This window comes from Columba livia, chromosome 29, assembly GCF_036013475.1.
Source record: "Columba livia isolate bColLiv1 breed racing homer chromosome 29, bColLiv1.pat.W.v2, whole genome shotgun sequence".
NCBI lineage: Eukaryota > Metazoa > Chordata > Aves > Columbiformes > Columbidae > Columba > Columba livia.
Genome location: NC_088630.1, coordinates 2027705 through 2040092, shown reverse-complemented (window position 1 = coordinate 2040092; position 12388 = coordinate 2027705). Strand labels below are relative to the sequence as shown.

The 12388-nt window shown below is 49.8% G+C and overlaps 1 protein-coding gene across 3 annotated transcripts in view; it reads right to left on the bottom strand.

Moving 5' to 3' along the window:
- Positions 1-11629, bottom strand: part of DIP2B (disco interacting protein 2 homolog B) — a 74749-nt gene extending 63120 nt beyond the window's left edge. For all 3 annotated transcript variants that reach the window (XM_065043636.1, XM_065043637.1, XM_065043639.1), the window contains exon 1: positions 11391-11629. In XM_065043636.1, coding sequence (XP_064899708.1) covers positions 11391-11478 — 88 coding nt within the window. In that variant the 5' untranslated portion in view covers positions 11479-11629. The remainder of the gene's footprint in view (positions 1-11390) is intronic.
- Positions 11630-12388: the final 759 nt, after the last annotated feature.

Sequence of the window (12388 nt, the reverse complement as noted above, 5' to 3'; positions counted from 1 at the left end):
CCCTCACATCCCAGGGAAACGAACGGGTTGAACATCGCAGGCTGTCCCGCTGCAGCGCTGCTGAACTGAGGATCACTGCGGGTGAGCGTGCGTAAGACAGACCTCCACAGCCCTTCGGAGCCGGAGGGTCACAGTTCACAGGCCGCGTACGAAGCCCAAAGGACAGCAGAACAATGCAGAGCCAATGTCTGGACAAGAACCAAACACCAAACCCTAACCTCTGTTAAAACCCCTTGGGATTAGTGACAGCCACACTTAGAGGAGACGTCAGGATGACCTTTCCAGGAGCTACAACAGAAGAATTAGAATCAGAGGAGGGAGGAGAAGGGTCTCACTTGGCTTTTTTCTTTAAGTCTCATCTGAAAAACAGCTTCATTCAAATTTATTAAAAGTCAGCTTACCCACCATGAAAGAGACGCGTGCTATTAGGTGTAATTACCGAGTAAGATACACAACAGCAATCATAACACACCAAGTATGATTTTGCTAGATCCAAACGCTTTTCTTTAGGGCTTCCATGCTATAACCAGATACTACTAAAAGCGTTTTACCAAAGCTTTGTACAATGAGCGACGTTTTGATACACAAAAGCCAAAGGGTAATTACATCTTCCTGTTCGCTGTTCCAGACAGACTTTTTTTTTTAAAGGCCTAGTGCAAAAAATAATGGCCTTGAAAGCCTTCCAAGGCAACGCCAACTTCAGCATTGTATCTTTTTCTGATTTGGGGGAATTATGAGCGCAAATTAACTATGTTCCAGCACAGGCATTCCTGTCTCTGTCAGAATTACTAAAGCAATGTTTGGAGGTATTTAACACTGGTGGTGACCAGCCCTACACAGTTTTTACATGCTGCAATTTTAAAACAGGACTTAACAAGTAAAGTGTATCAAACACAGGAATAACTAAGCAGAAGAGCAATGTTTGCTCAGGGTTTCTAGGTGTGGCTGCAGCCAAGACATAATAGGATTATTTATATCTGACTCATTTGCTTTGTCTTCATCCATGATTCTCCCTGCTTGGGACTCAATAATTGACTTTTTTCTGCATCACAGGACTTTTTAAATTCAGGATATTTTCAAGGCAGATGCAAGAATTTAAAGCCGAGAGGACAAATTCCACAAATACAGCTGGTTTAAATCAGTATGTACTCAACCAAAACTATCAGCATCACAGCTAAACTTCAGATTACCTGAACTTGCAGAGGAACCTGCAAACTCTGAGCACACTGTACACACATCACAGAGTCACAGAGTGTCAGGGGTTGGAAGGACCCTGGAAAGCTCATCCAGTGCAATCCCCCCATGGAGCAGGAACACCCAGATGAGGTTACACAGGAACCAGGCGGGTTGGAATGTCTGCAGAGAAGGAGACTCCACAACCCCCTGGGCAGCCTGGGCCAGGCTCTGCCACCCTCACCAGGAACAAGTTTCTGCTCAGATTTAAGTGGAACCTCCTGTGTTCCAGTTTGCACCCATTGCCCCTTGTCCTGTCCCTGGTTGTCACCAGAAGAGCCTGGCTCCATCCTCGTGACACTCCCCCTTTCCATCTTGATCCCCAGGAATGAGTCCCCCCTCAGTCTCCTCTTGTCCAGCTCCAGAGCCCCAGCTCCCTCAGCCTTTCCTCACACGGGAGATGCTCCACTCCCTCCAGCATCTTGGTGGCTGCGCTGGACTCTCTCCAGCAGTTCCTGTCCTGCTGGAACTGAGGGGCCACAACTGGACACAAGATTCCAGGTGTGGTCTCCCCAGGGCAGAGCAGAGGGGCAGGAGAACCTCTCTGACCTACTGACCCCCCCCTTCTAACCCACCCCAGGTACCATTGGCTTCCTGGCCACAAGGGCCAGTGCTGGCTCATGGTCACCCTGCTGTCCCCAGGACCCCCAGCTCCCTTTCCCCTACGTTGCTCTCTAACAGCTCATTTCCCAACTTACACTGGAACCTGGGGTTGTTCCTGCCCACATTCAAGACTCTACACTTGCCCTTGTTCTATTTCATTAAATTGTTCCCGCCCAGCTCTCCAGCCTGTCCAGGTCTCTGATGGCAGCACAGCTTCCAGTGTCACCACTCCTCCCAGCTTGGTGTCACCAGCAAACTTGCTGACAGTCACTCTATTCCCTCCTCCAAATCATTGATGAATATATTGAATAACACCGGCCCCAGCACTGCCCCTGAGGCACTGCACTGGATACAGGCCTCCAACTATACATCCATTTACTAATTATCACCCTGCACATTTCAAAGCCTGTTCCTTTGCAAGTGATAACGTATCCTTGCCTACGGAGCAGAGGTCTGAGCATCACAAGGTCTCAGGTCCGTGCCCAGTTTGTGCAGCGAGCAACTCACTTCTGTGCATCTCGGCTTCCTGGCTCCCGACGGACAATGACAACACTTCCCCCTTTTCACTGCGGCATTTCCAACCCCGAACCGCGCGAGTACGGACGTTTTCATTCCAGTTACAATAAGAATTGTTCTTTTTTTTTTTTTTAATCCGCAAGGGATCACTTAAAGTTTCTGCCCTGAGAATAAACACAGGTCTCAGTCTCAAGAAACATTTACACGAGCACTTTGCTACCATGAGATCTACGTTTTGTAACACAAGACAAGCTTCAGTCTTGGTTCTTGTCAGTATTTTTGCCAGCCACCAGTACCTTGCTAGAACCACCCCACGGGACATATGACAACCCTTTTTTTCGCTAGTGCCAGAAGTTGAACACCTTCAGTAGGCATTTTCTATTTCCATTCAATTAAGGGGAGGAAAAAATAAATAAGACAGTATAGATTAATAGCTGCAAATCTGTTTATTCCTCTACCAGAGCTGCTGAGGATCAAGAACCTTTTATCTCCTGCTCGGATCACCTGACTCTGCTCCCATCGCTGGTGAGTAACCACGGGCTGGAATGTGCCATGTCACTTCCCAGCTTCTCCTTGTCCTCACCAGGGTGACAACACACACGGCGAGCAGGAATTCAGCTGCTGCTCTGCGGCACAGAACCCGGCGAGCTCCACATCGCGCCTTCTTGACAGAAAGGCAAAGAGTGACCTTCTCCAAGTGTTTGTTAACTTTGCTCATACCTCTTTCTAGAAAGTAAGCAGAAAACTTCAAAGCCTCCTGCCCCTCCTCAGGGTTTCTTTCGGCTGGTCAGCTTATCTATGTGATCATTGTTTCCAGAGAAGCACTCAAAGCTTCCACGGCTGGGCCAGTAATTACAGTGAAAGGTGATGATGAAGACGCAACCACTAGGCAAACAAAACAGTCTTATCAGGAGTTCCGTACTGACACACACGCGTTCGCTGCTGTCCTCAGCGAGCAAACCGCAGCATTTCCAGAAAAGGTGCTCATATTGAAATGACTCCTCATGTCAAAGATTAATCAGCACTCTAAGTGAAGAGTTGATGTGTTAAGGTGCAGGTGGGACAGCAGACAACACAAAACCTTCTTGAACACGTCCTCACCCGACCACCCTTTCTGGAACGGTGGCTGCAGAGCTACGTAACGAAGTCATGCAGAGACAGGGCCTGAAACCAAATCTCTCAGCTCTCAGTCTTGTGCTTCAACTGCTGCTTCATTCCCACTTTAACCTGCATCCTGCCAACCAACAGTCCCGTCACGACTTATCCTGAACACTTCTGAGATGTGGGACAAGCCATGGGACACAAACAGCTTGTTTTCCCAGTCACCCCTTCCCACTCCCATCAGCACAGCTCGACACCTCCTGCTCACCCACAGCCCATCCTCGCGGCACCTACAGCAACTGCTCATACGGAAAACAACGAGTGGGAAAATCCTTATTCTGAGCTTCCTGCAATGAAATGGAGCAGCTGGGAAGGAGGAGCTGGGACGGCACGATGATGGATTCCCAGCACACGCGGCTGTCTGCGCTGCGGAGCGCGCGTGGCCGCGGTGCCGGTGCAGGGAGCTGCGTGAGCAGAGGCGGCCGCAACGCAGAATCTCCCCCGGCAGGTTACCCGCGCTGCTCTCAGAGAAATCATTAGAAACTTGTATCAAAGGAACACTACCATTGCTATTCCTAAATAAATTTTCTCAAAGTGAGCTACAATCTAGAAATACCCGCACTAACTCCTCTTCTTTAGAATTTATGCTTTATTTCCAATGATCAGGCGGTTTAGTTCTTGACCTCCTTTAGAACTAAGGCAGAAAAACAACATCCCTATATTAAAAGACAAGAAAACCATGCCAAACAATCCTTTTCCACGGTTGCACTTTAGACCTGATGTCTGCCATAAGCCCTGATCCCAGAGGCAAAACGGGAGCGCTTTATCCACCGAGTCAACCAGCTCCCACGGCTACGGCCATCCTCAATGGAATGCATTATTCCTGCATTAAAACATATGTTTTTCAAGGCAGCCAGCCATCCGGCTGTTCCGCGAGAGATTACAGAAGACCTAATTTTATCAGGCGGGGATACAATTCCCCCGGTCGGCCGCGCTCCCCGGGGACACGGGCTGGGGAAAGCAGGTTGCCTGGCTGCTGGGGAACGATTTGAGAGGCTCAGCTGCCGGTCGCTGCGGCACCAACTCGCAGGGTTCCCAAAATATATTAATGTATGTACGCCCCGTGGGCTCCGCGGGCTCCAGTCCCCGGGGGATTCTAAGCCCGAAAAGACCTAGTTTGTGTCAGCATTTCTGAAAGCAACATGAATTAGAAAAGGTTTATGTTGGCAGAGAAGTGTTAAAACTTTGAGCAAGCTTTTTAAAAATTCTTTCTTTTAATCAGCTTAAGTTACACTAAATAAAAAGGTATTTGCTCACAAAGCAGCGAGGAAAGTTCAGTTAATATTACATTGACTATCTCCGGTATAAACATAATCTCTCCTGCCTTTATTCTAAGAAGCGTTTCAGAAACCCTCAGCTTTGAAGTTTGGAAAAACGCAAGCTGATAAAAATAGGCCTTTTACTCCAAAAAAAAGTCCAGGCGAGAGCAACAACCCAGCACTGGCAAGCACTATCCAGAATGAGAAACACAGGTGTGAGGCCTTTCCCAAGACTTTTCATCAAAACGCAATGGGAAAATCCGTGTAGCAGATGGAACGCCGCTGCCTGCAGAGCATCCGTTAGCTATAAATCGCTGCTTCCTCACGCAGGCTGCAAATTGAAGAGTCTTCCATCCTAATTAATAGAGTGAGACATCCTGGCCTGACGACTCTTCTCTTCCCTGATTTCATAAACCCCAAGGAAAATTTTGGATTGGATCAACCCTAACAGAGGGATGCTTCAACTCCTCTCTCTCTTAATCCAGGTCCAAAAAGCAGCTGAGCAACTCGCTGGAAGAGTCAGGAAATGCTTTTTATAACTTTGAGACACACAGTTTAAAGAAAACCGTTGTAAGAAATTATCTGAACATTGTATTTGAAACAAATGAAAACCGGATACTATTCAGCTTCTGCTTGCGCCTCTGGGACTGCTCACCATTAGTTCACTCTTTGGCTTCTGAAACTTGCCACTGAATAAACATGATAAATCCAATGAATAGAAAACTTCATGACAAACACTAATCAGATAAAGGGAATCAGGAAGGACCCCATCACCCTTTCCACAACAATGAACTACGAACACGAGGGGACCTCCACATTCACGCTTTCCTGCAGAGCTCCAAGTATGGTCTAGTTAGATGCACATTTCAAGGACCAGCAATCCGGCTCCATGCAGTTACGCCACCATCCATCACATTTACTGCTCAATATTTCATGCTACAGAATTTAAAATAGAAAACTGAAGATCAGTTATCTAGGACACCACAAGAAGAACAGCGAATGCGGCTTTAGCGCAGATGTGTCAGGCTAACAGGTCTGATTAGCATTCCCAGCCTGAGTATCCAGCTGAAATTGCAAATATGAGCCGTACTAGAGTAGGAAGAATCACAAAAACCCAAGCAGGAATCATTGTTAGCAGATGTCCCCTCCGCCCAGCTGAGGAGAACTGGTTCTAACGCCAGCAACGCTTCAGAGAAGCCACTGGGGAGGAGGTGAAGGACTCTCTTTCAAGCCTCTAATTTCCTCCTCTCCCCAAGGGGAAGGGTCAGAGCTGCAGCTTTCAAAAATAGCCCCATCCCCTTCCTCATTTCCGAAGTACAAGAGGGATAACACAGTAATACGCACATGCTTTCACTCTCCTGGTTATTCCTTGTTACCCCAGCCTGGATGCTCCAAAGCCCTTCCTCCTCTTCACCACCTTCACACGGCTCCATCAGGTACCAACAGTAAACTCCGCTCCCGCTCACAGCAGCCAAAATATTTCCTTCAATATTTGCGTTTAACTCACTCTCCCCAAGACATTAACCATTTGAGTCATTCTGCTTTCACCAGCTGCAAAGTGTAAATTTAACATCATCTTACAGACCTTCTGTTTGATGATACATTTGTTATTTCGCTTCTCTCGCTGGAAACTTGAGCTGCATTTCCTTTTCCTGTGAGCTGCAGACATTGCACCACTCTTTCCTGGGTTGTAAGGCTCAAGAAAACACAATATCATCCGAAGTGAAGGCTCTTATCTTACCTTTGTAAAGCCAAACAAGGCAGGCACAATCATCTGAATTTGGGTAAACAGCTCCCTATAATGTGCTGCAAAAGGGTTTTAATGCATTTCGGAGCGCTGCCTCAGAACTGTCCCTTTGCTGGCTGACCACGGCAAAGCCATACACAGATTTCTCAGTAGATTTGGTACCCATCAGCTGTTGGTCCCGCAGGTAAATTAACAAGCAACATAAAAACTTTCCCATTACTAGTCTTGCCTAACGCAAGACTCACGGGTAACATGCTGCATAAATGCACAAAACCCACCTGCAAGTCCTGCTAAGACAATCAGATCCAACTTGCTTATGTTCATAAACTTTTCCTCCACCTTTTCTGTGCTACAGCCACAGTTCCCCTCGGAATAGCAGGGAAGAAACTGAAGTGAAACCTTCCTGCCCGCTCAGCAAAATCTACACAGCCAGTCCTTACTCTGACTGCTCCTTCCTTTCACTCTAATTTATTTGAATCCTGCGCTTGAGCTACTTAATCTATTAAAAAGATCCTCACCTACTTTTGACAGGCGCCTGGCAATCAAAAGAATGAAAACTGAAACGCACACTTTTTGAAAGAACAGAAAAATACCGTGATTCCACAGGAAATTTTCAAGCCAAACAAAATAAAGACTCTACCCACTTGCTGGAGTCAACATGTTTTCTTCCAGTAAGGTTCTATCCTATTTGGCTGGCCTTCAGGCCTGGGTTTCAACTGTTTTGCTGATCCTACTTTTTCCACACATGCCACCATCCTTGCTATTTCTTCAGCTCCTGAAAGCGCTAACACAAAGCTTTTCTCTGCAGACGGTTCTTCAGTGAGAGACAATCGGCTTTAAAAGGAGCGAACGCAGGTGCACGAAGCCATTCACAGAAACACCCACGCAAAATGGCAAACCAGACAGCCAAATGTATGTTTAACTAGAAAAGCAAACAGAAACCAGCTCCTTCTGTACATGAAGCATGAGCAATGATATGATGACCCTGTCACGTAACACAGAAACAACTGAAATCATGTTCAAGGCCTCAACTGCTACCAGGGGAATTCCTCATTCCTGCCAGGTGGAGTTTCCCCTTACCTCAGGCTTCCATGGATCTCACAAGCTCAAGTTCACTCCACTAAGGTCCCTTTACCAGTTAAAAACACCAGACAAGATAATTAGCATAGTCAAACAAAACCCAGCAGCCAAATAAGCTCTTTAGGAGAGCGCTCGACCCCCTGAGAGACAAGTGGGCCCAGAGCGCAACCTGTAGTCACTGGGTGGATTGTGGCAGAATGCAAACCCCCATCTCTCCTCCTCCCTCCTTAGATATGGAAGGAGTAGACACATCTCCCTCTCTCTCTGCTGCTTGAGGCCAACAGCTCCTTTTGTTTGGCCCCAGAGCCCCCTGGCCAGGGTCTATAAGAGAGAGGAGAGGGAGTGCCGAGGCACCCGTGGCCAGTGTGGGGGTGTTTGGAAGCTTCAGGGACACCCACAGCCAGGGTGGGGGTGCAGAGAAGCTTCTGGAATGCCCACAGTCAGCTCTGATCAGGCTATAAAATGGGATTCTCGTCGAGGCTCTGCCCCTTGCGCGGGTCTCTCGGAGTTACGAGCTGAGCCGCTGCCGCCAGGAGCCGCTGCCCCCGGGACGGAGACTCCGCTTGTCTTGCCCCCACCTGTGTGAGTAAATTAACCCTCGCAGGATTGTGAGTGTATCTACTTTCCATGCACATCTGCACGTGTATTTATACTTTCTGTGCGCATTTGCACGCGTACTTTCCGTGCTCAATACAAGCACATGTATAGATTATTTCCTCACCGAATCGCGAGTGTATTTTCCTCCCGTGCTTCCACATAAGCACGTGCGATATTCCGTGCACATTTGCACGTGTATTTCCCCTCGCAGGATTGCGAGTGTATTATAAATTTACCCTCGCAGAATCGCGAGTGTACACTTTCCGTACTCACTACGAGTGCGTGTATCCCTTTACAATAACCCCACACCGTGTTCATGCAGTGTGGACTCCTCCCGGACTCAGGGCCGGCTCCGGCATTGTTTTGGTGAAGCCACGTGCATGCACACTGTGGACCGCCTGTTGTATTTGTTGCTGCCCCTTAATAATTTTCCTCAACTGATATCCGAACCTGTATTCAAGTCACTTTTGCAGTGCTAAACCCTGTTTCTCACCAGTTTAATACAAGTTGTTCTGGACCCTGTTGTCCCTTAGACTAACCTCGGGGTGCCTCCGTGAGAGGGTATAACATACTTCACATTGACAGAAGACAACTGATTTCTTATCTACACTTAGGAATAATGAGTTGGACTCAAACCAATCACTAAAGACACACAATAAAAGACTAAAAAAAACCCCAAGAAATGCAACTGCTGTTGATTAATAACCAAGCGCTGCTTCCCAAACATATTCCAGCGTTTTGCTGCCACATTTTCAGCGCGCTCAGAAACGGGACCACTGTGACCTCCCTGCTGACCACGGTGAGGAATCGCCCAGGGACGGCAGAGGGATAATTAGTCCTGTTGCTCTGTCCGCACAGATTGTTCCTCAGCAAAGTCCCATCATCGCAAAGTATGATTTCTATTTTAAGCAACCATTAAACCAAACCCGTTCCACTTTGCATCCTACTTGCTGACGCCGCATCTTTCACGAGCATAACACCAGATAAGATTTTAATACTATATTTCCCCCGTGTTGTCAGCGATTCTCTCCAGCGTGGTGGTTCGTGGTAAAGCTCCCGGTGAGGCTCAGCACACAATGTGGTTTTGCTCCTAACCTGCTGTCTCCTGCGTTTGAGTGCATCTTCCATTCCAAACCGTGCCCGGGGACTCCTCATCCTCTATCAAGTTCCTGACCCCGCGCTGCTCGTATGAACCCACTGCAGACGCAGATCCTCTCCTGCTCCAAAAGCGACGTGTTCTCACCCAGAAAACCCAACACAAACACTTCCATAGCAAACACTCAAGCTGCAAGAAGGGGGTGGGGAAAAAAAGGATCAAGTGTTCTTATCTGAGCAACAACTAATCAGTTAAACATGCAGCATTACTGCCATTTACAATAAAATGCTTCTATTCAATATTGTTTACTATAAACGGTCCATAGTTTTATCTAGTTGAACAATGCACCCATGCGCCTTCAAATCTTTAAGCTCAGGCCTCAAACTAGGGCGTATTTTTCAAGAACTGTACAATGACATTACCTCACTGACTCACTCGGCTCCTTTACAGGTCAGACCTCAGTTATCTCAGCAACGAGATACCGTGAAATATGTTTCCATACTCAGTTTTCTGACAGAAAAACTGATTTGCACAAACAAATCCATAACATGCATATGAAGAAACTGGAGTATTAAATCCACGAAGGGGCAGCGGATTTAATATTGCTTATGTAACATGGAAAACTTCACTCTAACACTGAAGTTCAAGCTATTAGAGGAGCTTGTTAAAGATTAGCACAATGTCACAGCAAAGGGATTTTTTAAGTTTGCAGTACTGTATATTACAAACTATAATAGACGCTCAGTAGCACAAGAAACAAGTTTCAGCAAACACAAGCAAACGCCTAAAACATTCAGTAAATTCTTAAAAAAACCCCGAAACACAACGATGTTCATATTGCATTTTGAGCAACGCAAGAGAATGTTCCTCGTTTCTTTGTTATCACGGAGTACCCAAAACCAAACACCAGATAGCGTTATCGCTTTGGTTAAATGTTTACAGAAAGTATATCTGAAAAATATTCAACAAAAAACCCCCAAACAGCCAACATGAGAAGCTGAACTACAAACAAGCTGTGTTAAGAAGGCACTACCACGGCCTTTTTTATACTGGTGCTGACAGCACCCAGCGCGGTGGATTAATTCCTGCTCTTCAAAACAGTCAATAGGTCTCCTCGATACACTCCACGTTCTGGCACAAAGTGATGGAGTAAAGGAAGATGCTATTGCAACTTGATTTTTATTAATACTAAGAGAGATTATTGCAACCGTGCAGAAACCCTCCCGAGAAGCCACCGGAGATGGCATCGAGTTGTGTGCGCTGATGGAGCAGGAAATGGGAAGATATGCAAAATGCAGGTACCTGCTCTGCAACCTTCACCCGCGGCTTCGTCCCTCGCCCTCTGGCTTCACAAGGGAACTTTACAACAAAGCTATATTGAGAACAGCATTTGAAGCGCTAGGAAACAAAGACATACCCATGCAAAAAAGGAAACAAAAAAAAGCGCATGCTCTGTCCCCATGATGCCTACGCAAAAGAACTTATTCAGAAAGTGGAAAAAACACCCGGTATGTCTTCATTATGTGTCCCAAGTTCCTTCGGCTCCCCCACTACCGGCTGTTTCTCCCTCCCACTCCACATCCTTAACTGGGAAACTACAGAAAAGAGGCCACAAGAAGGAAAACGCTCCGGTCCGAGGGGCAGCGGGTCCCCTCGGCTCAGGGGGACCCCCCGCACACACCCAGGGCCCGGCACTCGCTCCCCCCGACACGACCCCGGCCCGCAGGGCTCATCCTGCCCCCGCACCGCGACACACACGCACCCCCGAGCCTCATCCGCACCCCCAGCTCCCGACCCCGCACACGGAGCCTCCCGGGCCCCTCACACAAACACACGCGTCCCCCGGCCCCTCACACACACACGCTCCCCCCACTCCCGACCCCTCACCCGGCGCCTCCCGGCCCCTCACGCACCCCGACCCTCGCCCCGGGCCTCCGCTCCCACAAAGCCCCGTCAAGCCTCGCTCCAACCCCCACCTCTCGGCTCCCTCACACGGAGCCTTCCCCCGCCCGGGCCACGGGAGGCCGTGGCAGCCGGGCCGGCGCCCCGCGGGCAGGGCAGGGCGGGCGGGATCCCGGCGCGGCCCGGCGCTCCTCACCTTCCGAGAGCTCCAGCTCCAGCTCGGCCAGCTGCTCACGGACCTCGCGGGGCAGCGAGGAGACGCCCGCGGCCACCGGCTCGGACATGGCGGACGGAGGGGAGGGAGGGGGAACAGACGGGTCCTGCCGCGGGCTCGGCGCGGCTCCGGCTCAGCGCCGGGGGCTCCGGATCGCGGGCGCAGCGGGAGCGGCCGCCACCTCCGCCATGGTGAGCGCAGCGCCGCCGTCACGTGACGGGGCGGTGCGCCCGCCCCGCCGCCACCGCGCGCCCCCCAGCGGCCCGGCAGCTCCGCCGCTCGCCTCGCACCCGCCGCCGGTTCCCCCGCCGGTTCCCCCGCACACACACACAGCGGAGCCGTTCCCGCCGAGATCCGCTTCTCCACCGCCCGCAGCGGTGCAGAACGGAGCGCTCCTGACAGGGCGGGCGGCGCAGAGCCCGCTCCGCAGGACCTCGAGCCCGCCGCGCTCCCCTCAGGAGGAGCCGCCGCTTCCCGCGCTGCCCGCGCCGCGAGCCGCTTCCCTCAGGTGTCTCAGGGGGCGGCACCGCGGGGAGGGGACCCCGTCCAGGGGGAGATCACCCCTCCTTCAGGGGAGGACACCCCCACACGCCGCCCCAGACCGAGCCCCACACCAACAGCGGTTTGTTTGTCCTGTCTCACAAAGTTTACCTCAAACTCGGCTCCTCAGAGGCGGCCGAGGGGGCTCTGACAGGGCTGGGGCTCCGGCCGCCCCCCGCACCACCCAGCACCGGGGCAGGATTGGGGGAAAACACCCAAAGATCGGGGGCAGTGGAGAGCAATTAATATTTACTGAAGTGCTTGTGCCCAGGACAATGGAGAATCAGCCCCTTCAACCTCACACCAGCAACACAGGGCAAGTAGGAACGTGGGTGGTTTGATTGGGTTGCGAGTTTTTTGGTTTTTTTTTTTTTTTTTCCTTTTAAATCAGCTTTATTTTTCTAACTGTTATTTCAATTTCCCATAGCACCTTGGCAATG